Source organism: Lissotriton vulgaris, chromosome 9 (genome assembly GCF_964263255.1).
Source record: "Lissotriton vulgaris chromosome 9, aLisVul1.2, whole genome shotgun sequence".
Classification (NCBI taxonomy): domain Eukaryota; kingdom Metazoa; phylum Chordata; class Amphibia; order Caudata; family Salamandridae; genus Lissotriton; species Lissotriton vulgaris.
The window spans coordinates 1,239,643,447-1,239,660,299 of NC_141697.1; the positions used below are offsets into that span (position 1 = coordinate 1,239,643,447).

The following is a 16,853-nucleotide window of genomic DNA, read 5'->3' on the forward strand; positions in this document are numbered from 1 at the left end:
GAGGCTGCTTTAGGCCTCACTTCCAAAACGGATTCAGCATCAATGTTTTGCAACCATAATCCAGTCACAAAACATTTAAATGTTACCCACTCCCAACAAGGGTTGGTAAACCATTCGCTCCTCTTTTGACCTTTTCTCATTGTGAATGCCAAAACCTTTGTCGGGAATTAGGCAGTGCTCCACGGGAACATTGCTAATTAAACAAAACATTTTTCTTCAAGGAAAACAGGCTGCATTAAAAAAAAAGTTTGCTTCAAGTAATTGTGATCACAGATCAGGTGGTCTGATGATAAGACTCACTGAGTGGCGACCATCACAGGGATGGTGGCCTGGTAACTTGCGACCTACTTCATTACTATTCATGAGGTAGGCCAGATTATGACCCACATATAGGTTGGTTTATAAAATGCTTTATAGGTTGCAAAAGTACTGGTCACAAATTGTAAGTAAAACACTGAATCCAGTATATAACTTGTAAATACGTGTGGAAAATTGTGCCCTGCTGTTTTGTTCAGATTGGTTTCCTCGATTTTCGTTCTCACTTTTGCAACTCTTGGGATCCATATCATTAGAGTCCTGGTTATGATCCCTTATGGTCTCTTGGGATCGGAACGTTGTTGATATCAAGCGCAGACTCTTGTAGCATTGTGTATTTGAACTAAAAAGGCTGTGTACTTGATTCCTTGATACACACATTTATAACTATTCACACCTGTACTGCACTAAAGAAAGTACGTTTGTCACTTGCGCCCTTTTTCTAGATGGTAAAATGTATACCTTCATTAAATGACAAAATGTTTTTTTACATTGGTATGGTAGTATATTAGGGACCTCTGGTTTAGAAATAATAATTACCCCAGGTCCCTGGTGATTCTTAGGTTCCCTCGTTTTTTTAAAACACTCCAGTTTGTAGCCACTCTGGCACTCTCAGCACTCATTACTCAGCACCCCGGCACAAGCAAGGGGCAAGTGCACAATGCAATATCTGCAAACTTGCGAGGGCTGAGAGGAGAGAGTTAGCATGCGACTCATACACATATAGGAAAAGCATTGGCACAAACAAGGTAAACCTGGAAATTAATTATTGGCACTCAACCCAGAGTGAGACTTCAGCTGAATGTTAGTCAATTTGCTTTAACCAACCCAGAACGTATGCTCCCAGGCCACTAGAACCCCACCACTCTGAATCGCAGTGCAGGCCTTATTTTACTCTGTGTATTCATCAAATATCTTTCACCTTATCCAAATCTGTAAGCTTCGAGGCACTGTGCTGTGTTAACAGGATATCAAAACACAAATATTTACACAACAAATCAAAGGCACCAAAGGCCATAAAGATTCCTACGTGCTGCAACAGAGCATCAGTAATCGCAAACCGAACACCAACACCATTAGAGATACAAGACATAACTATCCATGCCTCTGCACTAAAATCAGCCAACACTAAGCACACATGCAAACAACACAGCATAAAATGTAATACAGATGACAATGTGCTGTAACAACACCAATAACCAAATCAAAATACCACACCACCTACACCACAGCCGAAGACACAAGACCACCCTAAACATGCCCCGGCACCAAAAATCAGCCACGTCGTATTATAAATACTAAAAGCACCCTCATGTAATCAGAACAGCGGAAAAGGACAGACAGATGCCACCCTGCAATGACAGAACACAACTCAGGCTACTGAAGCAGCGGTCACAAGGCCCTTGTGGCATCGGGCGACCCATCAGAAAAAAATACACCCAATGACACCAGGCATCTTTGAAGCGCACACCCAATCCACAACACACCGTGGGCAGCACAGACCTCAAGAGCATGCCCAAGCAAAGCGCCATTCCAACAATCGAGGATGCACGCATGTCCGCAACAACTGCACCCAGCAACAGACCCAAAGACTTGACTCAGTGGACTACCAGCCAAGCCAGGAAGATGCCAACCAAATAAACTATGTGCAAAACAGAACACTCCGAAGCCACACTGCCCGTACACCTTGAGCGCCTATTCACATTCAGCCCCTGCAAACTTCCTTTCAATCAGGATGAAATCCCACCCACTGCGGAGAGGCTGCAGTACTCAGAGGCCCCATCGACAGCAACGAGAAGCTGCCGATAGTAACAGCTCAACACGACCTGGTCAGAGGGGACCGTCTGAAGCATCTCATGAGACGAGGGTTTGTGCCACCCGTTTGTAAACAAGAGTCTGTAGAAGGGTGAACTGTCCCATTAATGCAGGCTCACGGCCTTGTTAAACCATCCAGGGCACTCCCTACTGGATTCATTTGTACATTTAACATTTACAGGGTAATCAGGAAGGTATTTGTAGAGTTACAATACACAAGAAACTCTGTGCCTTCGTGGTCACAGGTTTGCTCATTTCTAGAACATTTAATTCACTTAATCTCTGAAGGTATTTGTGCACTATAGAAATCTTATAAATAAATAAATAAATAAATAAATGAATTACATTGTCCTACTGTGCCATGTGCCAAACTCTTAGAAACGACACAAGGCAGAATAACACTACTTTAACATTAAGACTCCTAAAGACATCTTCGATGTGGTGATCAGCATACGTCTGTTGAAGGTTATCAACTGCTCCAATCACTGGAAAATAACGTCAATGTGCATTTTTATCAAAGGATAATGTTTATGACAAGCAATGTTAGGAAAATATTTTGTCTTAGTTAATACTTTTACTGCGTGTAGTGGAATGCAGTCATTTTACACCAGGCGATAAGTTTCACTGCTATACTCTCAGTGGAGAGATTACCTTACAGATGCCCTCGCTTCCTTCCTGCACACCTTCCTTTGCAGTTCTTGCTTCCCCACTACCCCCTTTTACAATAAGATCCCCCAACCTTTACCACCCTCCGTTGCTAGTCTGTTTCCCCAGCTCCTCCCGCTAAGCATGGCAGCCCGACTGCCCATGGTCAGCCTTGCTGCCCCACCGCCCATGGGCGGCCTTGCTGCCCCACCGCCCATGGGCGGCCTTGCTGCCCCACCGCCCATGGGCGGCCTTGCTGCCCCACCGCCCATGGGCGGCCTTGCTGCCCCACCGCCCATGGGCGGCCTTGCTGCCCCACCGCCCATGGGCGGCCTTGCTGCCCCACCGCCCATGGTCAGCCTTGCTGCCCCACCGCCCATGGGCAGCCTTGCTGCCCCACCGCCCATGGGCAGCTTGCTGCCCCAGCCCCTTAAACGCACGCCCTTCGCTGCCAGCTTGCTTAGCAGGCCATATTTAGTGGTCTGTGTGTTTTCCCATTGCCTCCTGCACCACCCCGTTGTCTCGTCCCTCCAACCCACTCCACCATTTTTGTGCTTAAGGGGGAGAGAAGCAAATTAGAGCTAGCCACGTCCCAGAGCTTTTCAAAATTATTTTAGTCACGCTGTTGTACACTATGGCTAAAAATGATTGCAGAGGCCAAAAGCTCTCATTGGCAAGACCTACTGGCTTTACCAATACTTGTTGAAATGTGACATTCCTATATTAAGTATTGCATTTTTCACCTTTCACCACTCACTGGCTGCTGCCGTCATAATCTGAATCCTTCATGAATCTCCCCAGATTCACATTCTCTGCTACGCTAGCAATACTTTGAAACTAATCTGCTCCCAATATGGACTCCACTGACAGCAGCTGTAACATTCACCACTACCCTCTGTGGGTCAGCTGGGATGCGCAGCAGAAAAGTAGATCCAAGGAAAGAAAATCGTTTAGGAAAACACATACAAATGTTTTAGTACTTACTCCGAAGTTGGATGTACACAGCTGACGACCATAACGTTCTGGGAGGACAGAAAGGAAACCAATGTCATTTAAGATTGCATGAGGAAATGAAGATTACCATGAATACGAAAACAGTTATTAACAGTAGGAAAAATCCATTATTCACAGTGATCTACAAGACAACAATTTAGCGGGGGGTAGGGGGGGACGAGGGCAGCCACTGGTCTCAAACAGATTTCTACCTTAATGGCTCATTTATCACGAACTGTGGGGTGGGTCGCACAAGCAGACAAAAGGAAAGGTTTTATCACAGAAAGGAAGGACTCTTCAAAGGCTTGTTTATCACCATCTCCCAGTGGGGTCAGCAATCATGGCTCCAATACCACATCTACCAGCTGCGTCGGCAAACATGGCTCACTCGCCGCAAACTCCTGACTGGAACAGTAACCGTGGCTCATTCAGGGCACTCTGCCAGCTGGGTCAGCAATCACAGACTCACATGCCACTAACAGCATGTTGGGCCTCCAATCAGGCCTACCATATTCCTAGGTACCGCTGGGTCACCTGTGACTAAAAGGAGGTGGAGGCAGATGGCGAGGAAATAATTGCACCTTTAACCGCTTCCGTGCGTAGGACGGCCACTGGCCGTCTGACGTCAGGGTGGGCGTGTGCGGAGGACGGACGGGAGCCGTGTGAACCGCACACGCGTCGAATTCTCCCGCACAGCAGGGGAATTCCGGCAGCAGGAAAGCGGATAACCAACAGAAACAATGGTGGCTCTTTCGGACCATGGAATTACCCTATGCCTCCATATCATCAACCCATGACATTTCCAACCACCACCACCACCACCTTTTTACAATTCCTCTTTTTTAGAGAAAGGACGATGATGATCCAGAGGCCAGTCCCAAGTACACTGAAATATACCTCTTTCTCCACAACTCACACAGAGCATAAGCAAGACAACTCACCAAACGGGAAAAGCGGGGAAACAGCACGATTGTCAATTTGAGCCAACGCATCCTCACTACTATTGAATCAAGACTTTTGAACAAAGGGCTCAGCTTTGTACCAACCCACCAAGGGGATATGTTCCAGATAAATCAGGAACTTGCACACTTTTTTAGGAAGCTCCATCTTAGTTTCTTATTCTCCGACAAAGAAGCAACTACATAAACAGATCAACCCACCAACACAAGCCTTGGGAAGAGATACACGTTCATGCCCCCTCCACATTCCATACCGCCGGAGGTGATTACCTTTGAGAAGACCGTAATGAAAGACCTTAATCTTGGCTGCAGAACTAATCATTCTCTGTATCGAAATCTGTCCAAAATTGAACAAGAAGCACTCCATAACCTGAGCATGGATGGATCCATAACAATTAAACCAGCTGATTAAAGCGGGGCACTGTCACCATGGACATATTATAGAGATTAATGCCCAAGACAACTCTGTTGGAAGTGTGACTTTTTGGTTAACACAAAGCCTATCACCTCTTATTTCTATGTTTGGCCTAAAATTCATAAGAATTAAAGACCTCCTCTGGGTCGCCCAATCATATCCGGAACAGGACCCCTCCTGGAGACATTTTCCATATTTGTTGACTATTTTGTTGACCTATCTACAAGATTCTATAGATGTTTTATGTGCCCTGAAAGATGTGGAATTCAATACGGAAACAGACTTCCTTGTATCCTTTGAGGTGGAGTCCCTTTGTACCCTCATTCCTCAGGACCACACCCTGTCCACGATTGATGCCTTATTGAGATCCAGAGAACTTAATACTAGAACACCTGTTTCCTTCTGCATGGAATGTGCCCCACTCGCAATAAAATAAAATTTCTCTCAATTTGAGGACAGTCTCTAAGTGCAGATTTCGGGGACTTCAATTGACAGCACATTCGCCCCCATTCTGGCGAATCTATATGCTTTTTTGATAGACAGACAATCTTAACTTCCACCAACCATTTTCGATCTAACATTGTCCTTTGGAAGCGTTATATTGATGATATTTTGGTAATATGGCGTGGCACTGCAAGAAAGAACTCTTTTTTCATCAGTGGCTCAATAGTTGCGAGGCTTATCTGAAATTCACCTACGAGTTTAGCCAAGTAAGCCTCCCTTTCCTAGACCTTTTGATCTATGCTTCCCAAGGAACACTACACACCCAGCTCTACAAAAAACCTACAACAAAAAACTGCCATTTTAGTCAAGTTACCACCCTAAATCCCTGAGGGATAATCTGACATTTGGCCAATTTTTACGGTTTAGACGCAATTGTACAGATCTGGATAAATACAAAAGCCAAGCAGCAACCCTAGAACGCCAATTGATGGACTGTCAATATCCACGGACCCGGAATAAGAAATCTGAAAAAGAGCCAGGAATAACAACCGAGAAGCTCTACTAGAAGCACGCCCTCAAAGAATTGATCGACAGACTGATTTGTCTCATTACCTTTAGCAGCATGTCAAGTTTGGTCCAGAAATCCATTACCAAAAACAGATAAAGTCTGAACAAAGGTTCACACTCGCTGCTCGAACTGTTGTGAATGTATCTAGGACCCTAATTAAGACATTCCCGATTTATGCCCTTATGTGGTTATAACAAATCATATCCTTATAAAGTCATAGCCAATGCAGTCCAAATACGGCAAGGCTACTCCCATAGACTCCTAGAAAGCACAACGCGTTCTTAAACAAACCAAGCCTCCAGCAGCCCGGGAATTCCCCCTGCTTCTGTTTTGATTTGTCCTAGAACTCCTGGAGTCCTGAAAGATCTGCCAGTTCTTAGTGACTTCTTATGTCCAACCTTACGTCAAACTCAGCACCTTCCAGGTATAAATATACCAGCATCTGCCTTAAGCAACACACGGTGGTTTGGAGCAGATCGGCTATCTACTTGCCAGACGCCCTGCTGATGAGAGTGCAGAAGGAAGCCGACCCTCCCTGCTGACGCACTGAGAGAGACGCTGACTTGTCTCCTGCCGAGAAATCCAGCTCCAGTGTTTTCCGGTCACCCTTGCGGGTCGCTGGGAGATCGAGTCTTGAGAGAGAGATACAAGACCTCCTTCAGTCTATACCTAAGGTACAGAGCTGATTAGACCCATAGCAACTTCTTGATTCAGATTCTTGGCAAAAACTAACTCATCTACTCCTTCCCACGTACTAGGCTTAGGTTAGGTACACTGGGTTAGGCGTATCTCAGAAACACCAGTCGAGTGCGTTTAGTAATTTTATCATTGTATGTATTTTATCCATTTTAAGTATCTTATGGCTTAGAAACCATATAAATGGTTTTACGGTATTATTTCATAATACTCCTTTTACTGTACGCACTTTACTTCATGACAAGTATTGCAATTGTGGCAATTCATTTCTCTTGCATGAGAAAGAAGACTGCTCAATAAATAACCCTTTTATTGAAAACGCCTTTCTCTCTATTTCTCTGCACGCCTGGTGAAACTAAGCATGCACGATTGACTGAGTAAAATAGCTATCTATTGTTTCCGCGACTCTGGAGGTATAGTCCTTATTCTGGAGGGAGCAAAGTTGTCATGTTTATGCGGTTGTCAGAAGCGAATCCCTTCTTGTCTGTTTAGGAAAGCTAAACACCTTGTTTACTCGAGAAAGTTTCTAGTGACCTCTGAGCTAGCTGGCACACACAATTAAGTCTAACATATTCAATAGAGACCTAGTCGACCTCAGTCCTACGTCTAAACTATCGTTTATGTTATTCCAATGCGCAGAGCCTATTGGGAATATAGGAACTACACTACAGAACCAATGTCTGCTTTCAAACGCAGTTTGCTATTTTGGATCGGCGACTGTGCCCCTGCTCTGTTTAGCGCTACCCTACCACCATTTTGCTGTTGTTGTTTACCTGGGCCCCGTGTCTACTCCCCGCTCCCGCCTCCCAGCTGACCCTCCCACACACGAGTATAGGTCTGTAGCCCCGTCCTCATCTGCCTCTGTGACCGTCTGGATCTACATGTCAGCGGTCGCTCCCACTCGCACCCCTGCCTGTCCCGAGACTCTTTACCACCGAAGAAGCACCAACTAGAGCGCCTCGGCGAAATCATAGCGCCTGGTATCGTTTTGAGATATTTATCTATCTTTGCTCATTGGTCCTGCATTGCGGGAAAATAATTAATTAATTAGCGCTTTGTGCAGATTATTGCTATTTTGGATCGGCGACTGTGCCCCTGCTCTGTTTAGCGCTACCCTACCGCCATTTTGCTGTTGTTGTTTACCTGGGCCCCGTGTCTCCTCCCCGCTCCCGCCTCCCAGCTGACCCTCCCACGCTCCGCCCCCCTCCACTATCCATTTAAGGACAGATGAACCTACGCGCAGCGGTCATGCGCTACAGCCGCGCCAAAGGTAAGCCCGTCTACGCCCGTCCGCGCCTGAACCGCGCCCAGCGCCTGTCCCCCTGGTCCCCGCCGCTCCCAACCCTCTAGACCCACATATGATGCCGCTACTCGCCCTCAACCCCGGACGTACACCACTATGCTGCGAAGCTACTCCAGGACGTACCCACGGCCCATTCGCCTGCCTCTCCTGCAAGTTCAACTGCTTCAGAACCCTCACCAAATCCACGTCCCCCAAACACAATTCCGACTAACCGCCTAAAGTGCATCCTGCTCAACACCCGCTCGGTCCACAGACATGCAACAGAAATCTGGGACCTACTCGTCACTGCGTCACCTGCCATCGCCTTCCTTACTGAAACATGGATGAACACATCATCAGCTCCCGACATCGCCATAGCCATTCCGGACACTTACAAGATTATCCGAAAAGACCGCACCAATCAAACAGGAGGAGGCATCGCCATCATCCACAGAAACACCACCAAAATCACAACCAGCTCCGACGACAATCTTGCAACCGCCGAACATCTCCACTTTCAGATCCACACCGACCCCAGGACCACACTTAGAGGCACCCTCATCTACAGGCCTCCAGGTACCCGCACTCAATTCAGCGATGACATCACGGACTTCGTCATCCCACACGCACTCGCCTCCGAGAACTACATCCTTCTAGGAGACCTCAACTACCACCTTGAAAACAAACACGACAGCAACACCACCACCCTTCTGGACAACCTGGCCAATCTCGGACTCAAACAACTTGTTGACACCCCCACCCATGTAGCCGGACACACGCTCGACCCTATCTTCACCTCCAGCAAGCACATCTCCTTCGATCGCACTACAGCTCTCCACTGGACGGATCACAGCTGTGTTCACTTCAGCTACAGAACCACCCTGACCCACAACCGTCCACAACCTATTCCTCGGAGAAACTGGAACAAAATCACCACCGACCAACTCCTCACATCACTCAACCAAAACCCTCCCACCCTCTCAATGGACCCAGACCAAGCGGCCACCAACCTCAGGCAATGGATTACCCACAGTGCTGACGAATTAGCACCCCTGAAAAAGCACCAGATGAAATCAGCCAGCAAAAAGGCTCCCTGGTTCAATGATTAACTTAAAAAATCCAAGAAGCTATGCCGCACCCTGGAGAAGATCTGGAGAAAAAAACCCAACCTCAGACAACATGGCCTCCCTCAAGACAGCCACCCGCAAACACCACCAACTGATTCGATCCGCCAAGAAATCAGCATTCAAGGATCGTCTCGACAACAACACTCAAAACAGCAAGGAACTCTTCATCATCATCAAAGAATTTACCAACCCCACCGCAGCATCTAACGACATCACCCCTTCCCAAGACCTCTGAGACGCGTTATCCTCCTTCTACAACAAAATCGCCGACATCCACAACAGCTTCGAGAATTCTCCCAGCGATCAACCCTCCCCTCCCCCCTCAGATCCTACTCCGCCAACTAACAACCTCAGCGCCTGGAACCCAATCACCACTGAAGACACCATTCGCCTCATGAACTCAATCCACTCTGGCTCGCCTTCTGACCCCTGCCCCCACCACGTCTTCAACAAAGCTGACTCCATTATCGCACCCCATCTCCGTGATGTCATCAACTGCTCGTTCAACTCTGCCACCTTTCCAGAAAGCTGGAAACACACCGAACTCAGCGCCCTTCTGAAGAAACCCACAGCAGACCCCTCTGAACTTAAAAACTACCGACCCATATCCCTCCTCCCATTCCCGGCCAAAGTCATCGAGAAAGCAGTCAACAGCCAGCCCGCCGCCTTCCTTGAATCCAACAACTCCCTTGATCCATCTCAATCCGGGTTTCGAGCCAAACACAGCACCGAAACCACCCTCATTGCAGCGACCGACGACATCCGAGCACTCCTGGACAACGAACAAACAGTGGCCCTCATCCTACTAAACCTATCCGCCGCCTTCGACACAGTCTGCCACAGCACCCTTATAAATCGCCTCAGCAACATCGGCATACAAGGAAAAGCCTTGGACTGGATCATCTCATTCCTCGCTGGGAGAACTCAAAGAGTCCGACTTCCCCCATTCTACTCAGAGGCCACCGAAGTCATCTGCGGCATACCTCAAGGATCCTCACTCACTTCAACGTCTACATGAGTCCCCTCGCCTCCATCGCGCGTCAACACAACATCATCTCTTACGCCGACGACACCCAGTTAATCCTTTCCCTCACCAAAGACCCCAACACCGCCAAAACCAATCTTCACGAAGGCATGAAAGAAGTAGCCGAATGGATGAAACATAGCCGCCTTAAACTCAACTCAGACAAAACGGAGGTGCTCATCCTAGGATCTTCCCCTCAGCCTGGGACGACTCTTGGTGGCCTTCCGCTCTGGGCACAGCACCCACACCCACAGACCATGCACGTAACCTTGGCTTCATCCTAGACTTCGCTCTCTTGATGTCCAGACAAGTCAACGCCGTCTCGTCGTCCTGCTTCAACGTACTTCGCATTCTCAAAAAGATCTTCCGCTGGATCCCCCTCGAGACAAGAAAGATTGTCACCCACACACTGGTCACGAGTCGACTGGATTATGGTAACACACTTTACGCCGGATTCACAGCAAAATTACAGAAAAAACTTCAGCGCATCCAGAACGCGTCAGCGAGACTCATATTAGACATCCCGCGCCAAGATCACATCACCGGACATCTAAAAGACCTCCACTGGCTTCCTGTCAACAAAAGAATTACTTTCCGCCTTCTCACCCACGCACACAAGGCCCTCTACAAGCTAGGACCCGAATGCCTCAACACTCAACTGTCCTTCTACAAACCCACCCGCCAACTAAGATCGTCCAATCAAGCCCTCGCCGCAGTCCCGCGCATCCGGAAATCCACCATGGGTGGCAGATCCTTCTCCTTCCTGGCTGCCAAGACCTGGAACTCACTCCCCACCCACCTCCGCCTTACTCAGAACCACATCTCCTTCAGAAAAGAACTTAAAACCTGGCTATTCGACAAATAATGAACCCCTTCCCCTAGCGCCTTGAGACCCTCTGGGTGAGTAGTGCGCTATACAAATGCTCGAACTTGAACTTGCCACATCTCCCAGCACCTGCGCACACTCCACTGCCTCCCCATCAAGTCTAGAATCACCTTCAAGATTTTTACCCACGCACAAATCCCTCCACAACACCGGACCAGCATACCTGAACAGCTGACTAAAATTCCACGCACTACACAGGGCCTTACGATCAGCACGGCTCTCCTACGCCGAGGTACCCCGCGCCAGGAAGACCAGATAGGGAGGCCGCTCCTCCTTCCTCGCGGTCATAGCCTGGAAGGCCCTACCGCTCCACCTCAGACAGACTACATCACTCCCCATCTTCACGAGAAACCTCAAAACATGGCTCTTCAATGGACCTCCCCCATGATGGACTGGAACCTGCACCTCCCCTCCTCCCCAGCGCCTTGAGACCCTTACGGGTGAGTAGTTGCATTCAATAAGCATCCGATTGATTGATATCCGTAGCAAAAAACAGGTTACTAAACTAACTGCACACTTTCAAGAGATGGAACATGACGTTAATGAACTTAAATAGACAGTTCTAGGTAAACTGATCACTTCCCAACCGATTTCAAACATGTCACAATATCGGTTTAGAAAGGAACAATGCTGGGTATTCAGATTACGCAGCGATTGCTCAGGCCTTAATGATGAGATTCCCTGGTGGATCTATCCCGTCCGTAACCGTAGGATATCATTCGTCCTGACAGGGTAAAATCTGAGCCTATCTCAGCCTGAAACTGAACATCACTCGTTCTGACTGAGGGCCTAACATCAAGACAACACTAGACTGTATACCTGTCAGTCCAGGTTATGACAAAAATGATATATCTGGGTTTTGTCTCCCATTTAGACTCCAAGACATCACGCGAAAAGATCCTTACTGATTGATTGCTCGATGAACGACAACACAGTGTGCATTAAAATGGTTGTAACTAAACATACTAAACCTGCTTAGTGCAAGTAAAAATTGTTTATGTCCCATATAATCTACTTCACACCTATATAATAAATACTCTGCATGCTCTCATTGAGCAGCCATGGGACCCATATGGTGCAATAGGTATAAATTTAAGCTAAGACCAGTCATGTATTTTTAACTCTGTCACTAAACTTTAGTTGAGGCTATTTTCCTAGCATATGTAGGATTTCTGGCAGACATACAGAGAGGTTACACTACATCTCCCAGAACTCCTTTGTTGAGCACAACCGCGTTGTAACAGGCATTTGCTGCCGAGGTAGACAGTCTGTCTTCCTGACGGGTCTACGTTGGCGGTGCCTGCTCGCAAACAGGAAGAGAAAAGATGAGACGCTGTCAGAAACAGCCTCCCTTTCGAGGCGCAAATCTACGCTCTGGGTATCTGTTCGCACAGGTATTTGTTATGCTCTTTTTGTTTTGTACTTGGAAGTTCTTTCTAACTAGTCTCACTTTCTGTACTAGGTTATTGCTGATCTAAAAACAGCGCTGCGTTCCCCTCGCAGCAGCCTAGACCAGCTGATACTCCGTGAGGGAACCTTTTGCCTCAAGTGTTTAGCAAACGTATCTACCGACTCCGGGACCTTTCCTGATAACACTAGTCACGTCTCATCTGTCATCAACTTTACTAAGACAGGGAGTCTCTGCTTTCTTTGCATTCGTGATCAGGTCCTTGTTTTTTGCCGGTTGTAACCTACATGGTTTATTGTCTGGATTATTTTATATGTTGGTTGAATCATTGTTTCTGCCACCTTTATGAACATGACTTCCCTTCCCTGATGGGTCGGAACCGACCAGTTTGATGCAGTTTATCAGAATTTACTGACAAGTCAATACTCCTGTTATTTTTTTATCAATGTACACCACGTTTTTTTCTTAAATTTACACGGTATCTACTTTCTCTGTTCAGATATAAATTTTTCTGAGCAGGTTCACCAACAGAGTATTTTTCTGTGTTTTAAGTCACCTGTGTACATTGTGCCATTTTAGGACTGTGCAATACAGTCAAACCTTTAGCCCCACTTATGTTTTCAAATAGGAATTGGATGCCACCTAGAGTTTGTGCTGAGGATCAGGTGTCTTCGGTTCACCCGAAACACAGCTAAGCTGTATTCACAGTCAATCGTTTTATGGGTTGATTAGGCACATAGTCTAATAATGGGTTCGGTACTGAACAATTTATGCTGAAGTCTGTTCTTTTGTCCCACGAGTGCGATAAGTTGATGTGTAAACAAACTTAACACTGTCTCTTTTTGGGGAGCACACTCACCAGTGGATACTACGCCTGAGTGACGAACCACTCCAGCCACTGGGTGTATAAACCTTTCCAATTATGGAGCCTGGTTTCGGTGGAATTTTTTACCTTTTTGCTAGTTGTATGTCAGTCCTAAAGCCTTTTAACCTCTACGGAGGTTAAAAGGCTGAAACAAGTCGATCCCCACGTTTCTATTACAGGTTCAATAACCTCCTGTCATAGCCTTGATATTTTTTAATCCTGACCTCTGGATGCTCTAAAAGATTTGTTGGCAGGAGTTAATTTTAGTTCACATACTCTTTTCCTTCCTTCTCACCATACCCTGTTCATCCATCTATAGGTTTTAGGATACCTCTACTTCCTTACAAATAAAACATGCCTGAGCTCCTCCCTCTCAGTGTTGGGGTTGTAGCCAACACTGACTAGGTTCGCAGTGCGAGGAGAATACCCGATGATGAAGCATGCCCCTAAGGGTGGGTGAGGGAAACAGTCCTGTAAAAGGGACACTCAGGCACTCTACTCTTACTATCCAGACCCAGGGGCCATTTTTTGGTCGAGGTAATATCCAGTCTGCTGAAGGCACAACCGGAAGTACCGAGATTTAATGTTTTAGTGTGGACTATTTGTCCCGCCTCTGCTTTTGCCTCTCTCCCATTGGCTGGCTTCCTAAACGGAGGCCAGCCATTGGAGGAGAGAGCTGTCCCTCCGAATAGGCTCCGTCCTTTTCGGATTTAGAGGTGTGTTCGGTGTTCTTCTTTCCACTTTTAGGCCACGCCCATTCTGAGAACACCAAACACGCTCCAAATCCAAAAAATTTGGAACGTTGTGTCTGCCATTATTTGTTTGGTCTTCCCATGAGGATCGTCTCGCTTTCTCCGTGATGTAAGGACCGGCAGGTAAGCCATATTGTTTTTTTTGCTTACATTCTCTCTTTTTAAGTGTTTGCTTTCTGTGTTTCCCTGTGTTCTGTGAGCTGTTTGTCCCGTCCGATGTGTCCTGTTTGTCCCGTCCGATTTGTTAGCGTCACCATGCCATCGTGTATGGACCCCTTTTCCCGGTGTGCCCGTGAGCTCCGTTTGCAGTAGTGGCCGTCCCGCTTTCTCCGTGATGCAAGGACCGGCAGGTAAGCCACTTCGTATTTTTTGCTTACTTTTCTCTTTTTGTGTTTGCTTTCTAGGTTTCCCTTTGTCCTGTGAGCCGTTTGTCCCGTCGAGTGTGCAGTTAATCTCAGTTCCCACAGAAACCTAGAGCTTCTCTGCTTGTGCCACATCAAAGTCGCCTACGTATCCCATTTTTCCTTTCACATCCTTTGCTCATCGGGGGTCTGACCTTCCATTACAATACCCGTGCCCCCGCCACACCAGCATTCATTCCCTAGAGGACGTTGAGTTTCGGGGGGGGGGGGGGGGGGGGGTGCACTGCAGACGGATCACAGACCACACTCCCTGACAGCCGCCGCCTCTGGCAGGAGCAGGAGAAATGGCTCGTCTTTGTGAGTCTTGTTAATACTTAGTTGTTGAACCGGATTTAAGGCTGCAAAGAGCCCTTGTGCTGCGTATAACTCCGGCTGCGCTGGCAAAGTGTGGAACCCAGTCAAGGCTTGCTCAAGATTACACACTGTGGAGAAGCCGGGAGTACAAGTTGGATCGCCTGGTCACAAAGTGAACAAGGTCATCAATAGTCTGATAGAATAAATGGGAGGTGGGGGCGGGGGGACGTTCACAGTTGATGGGCAAGGGATCGGGGTGTAGAAGAGATGACAGGCTGACAAACGTCGATTGGCTTCAAACACTCAGGAGACCTGGGACTCTGCTGCAATACAGAAGGAGGAGACGCATACAAGAGTGGGAGGTGTGTAGAAAGAAATAAAGCAAAGACAGCTGGGAAACAGCCCTCATTCAAAGGGTAAACCAGTGAATTGTGCCACAGAGCGTCCCAGCAGCAGCCAGATGCCAACACACACTGGGGCATCTTGGAATCCTATTAAAAGAGTTTGTCGGTGATCCAGACGGGAATAGGCAGAACTGCTGTCATTTCTTTTCGCTTAGCCAGTTGAGCTTGTACGAAAGCTCAGCGAGTTAACCACGGACCCATAGCATCTGTTATTTCGAAGCCTCGAAAGGACCACCCCCCCCCCCCCCCTCTCTTGCCGGCATAAGATATAGTACCATTATATTAGGTACACTGGAAAGTACAATTGAAGCGCTATATAAAGCACGTTATCGTATTCAACACAGCAAATCCGCACATGAATTTTATTATCCAAACCTTATTCTAAATGGAAAAAGACTTTGTATGTTCAGCATGGGTTGGTCATATAAAGTAAATAATGCACACATTATACATGAATGATGTAATGAGGTATAGTGTCTGATCGTTTAAAAGGTTGCAAACATCAAATCGCCATCCAATATTACACATGCGCTACGTCGGCCGAGGCGCTTGCATTAACCCAGCTGTGTAACACTGCCTTGAAAGGGTGAATTGTAAGACGACCCGCACACACGTACATAACACGTTTATTGTTCACTGCAGGGAGTTTACTGTCGTCAGGGTACATTTCATTTTAAGAGTCCGCGGTTTTCCTCTTTCCACCCCTTCCCTAACACTCCTTTCAACTCTCAGCCAGTAAAACCCATTCTCTATAAAGTGCATTTACATTACAAGGTGTTTACGTTACAACTGCACCCTGGTGTGTGTGTATGCATATTTATTATGGGGCTCACTAAAGGAAGAATTCTTATTTTAGGTTCCGACACCAGTGACAGCAAATGAGATTTTCAGGTCAGCGGGAACAAAAAAAAAATAATACAACTAACGCGGAAAAAACGAAGACGCGGCCACAGTTTCAGGCGCATTGGTACCTGGACATTAAAGCTAGGGAAACGTGGAAAAAACGAAGACGCGGCCACAGTTTCAGGCGCATTGGTACCTGGACATTAAAGCTAGGGAAACGTGGGAAAAATGAAGACGCGGCCACAGTTTTAGGCGCATTGGTACCTGGACATTAAAGCTAGGGCGCTGTGGTGTTTCTCGTTCTAGTTTTGTAAAGAGGGAGCGCTTGTCTTTCAGTTGCATTTTGAACCACGAAACAGACGTTGAACCTCTCAAAAAGCACAAGGCGGGGAAGTAGGTGTATTTTCCCATTTCTCGTATGATTCTTTTTATTTCCATTTATCGTACGGTAAATTGTGCGTTATTGCTCCTCTGCACACGACGGATCTGAACACTATAACTGCAGTCGGTTCGTTTTGCAGCATTTTTATTTGCACGTTTTGTCGTTTTAATAATGCATAGTGTGGCTTGGGGTATTGTGTGCCCATACATCAAATTATTTGCTTCATGATTTGCAACATAAACGTGGAAACACTCTTTACTGGCAAATCCCATAGAAATACGAATACATAGCTCACATGCCCTCCCAAGATCACG

General features: G+C 47.0%; 1 protein-coding gene across 2 annotated transcripts in view; it reads right to left on the reverse strand.

The window, feature by feature from the left end:
- PPP4R2 (protein phosphatase 4 regulatory subunit 2) overlaps positions 1-16,853 on the reverse strand; it is a 110,975-nt gene that overhangs the window by 24,953 nt on the left and 69,169 nt on the right. For both annotated transcript variants that reach the window (XM_086939401.1, XM_086939402.1), the window contains exon 5: positions 3,760-3,797. In XM_086939401.1, coding sequence (XP_086795527.1) covers positions 3,760-3,797 — 38 coding nt within the window. The remainder of the gene's footprint in view (positions 1-3,759; positions 3,798-16,853) is intronic.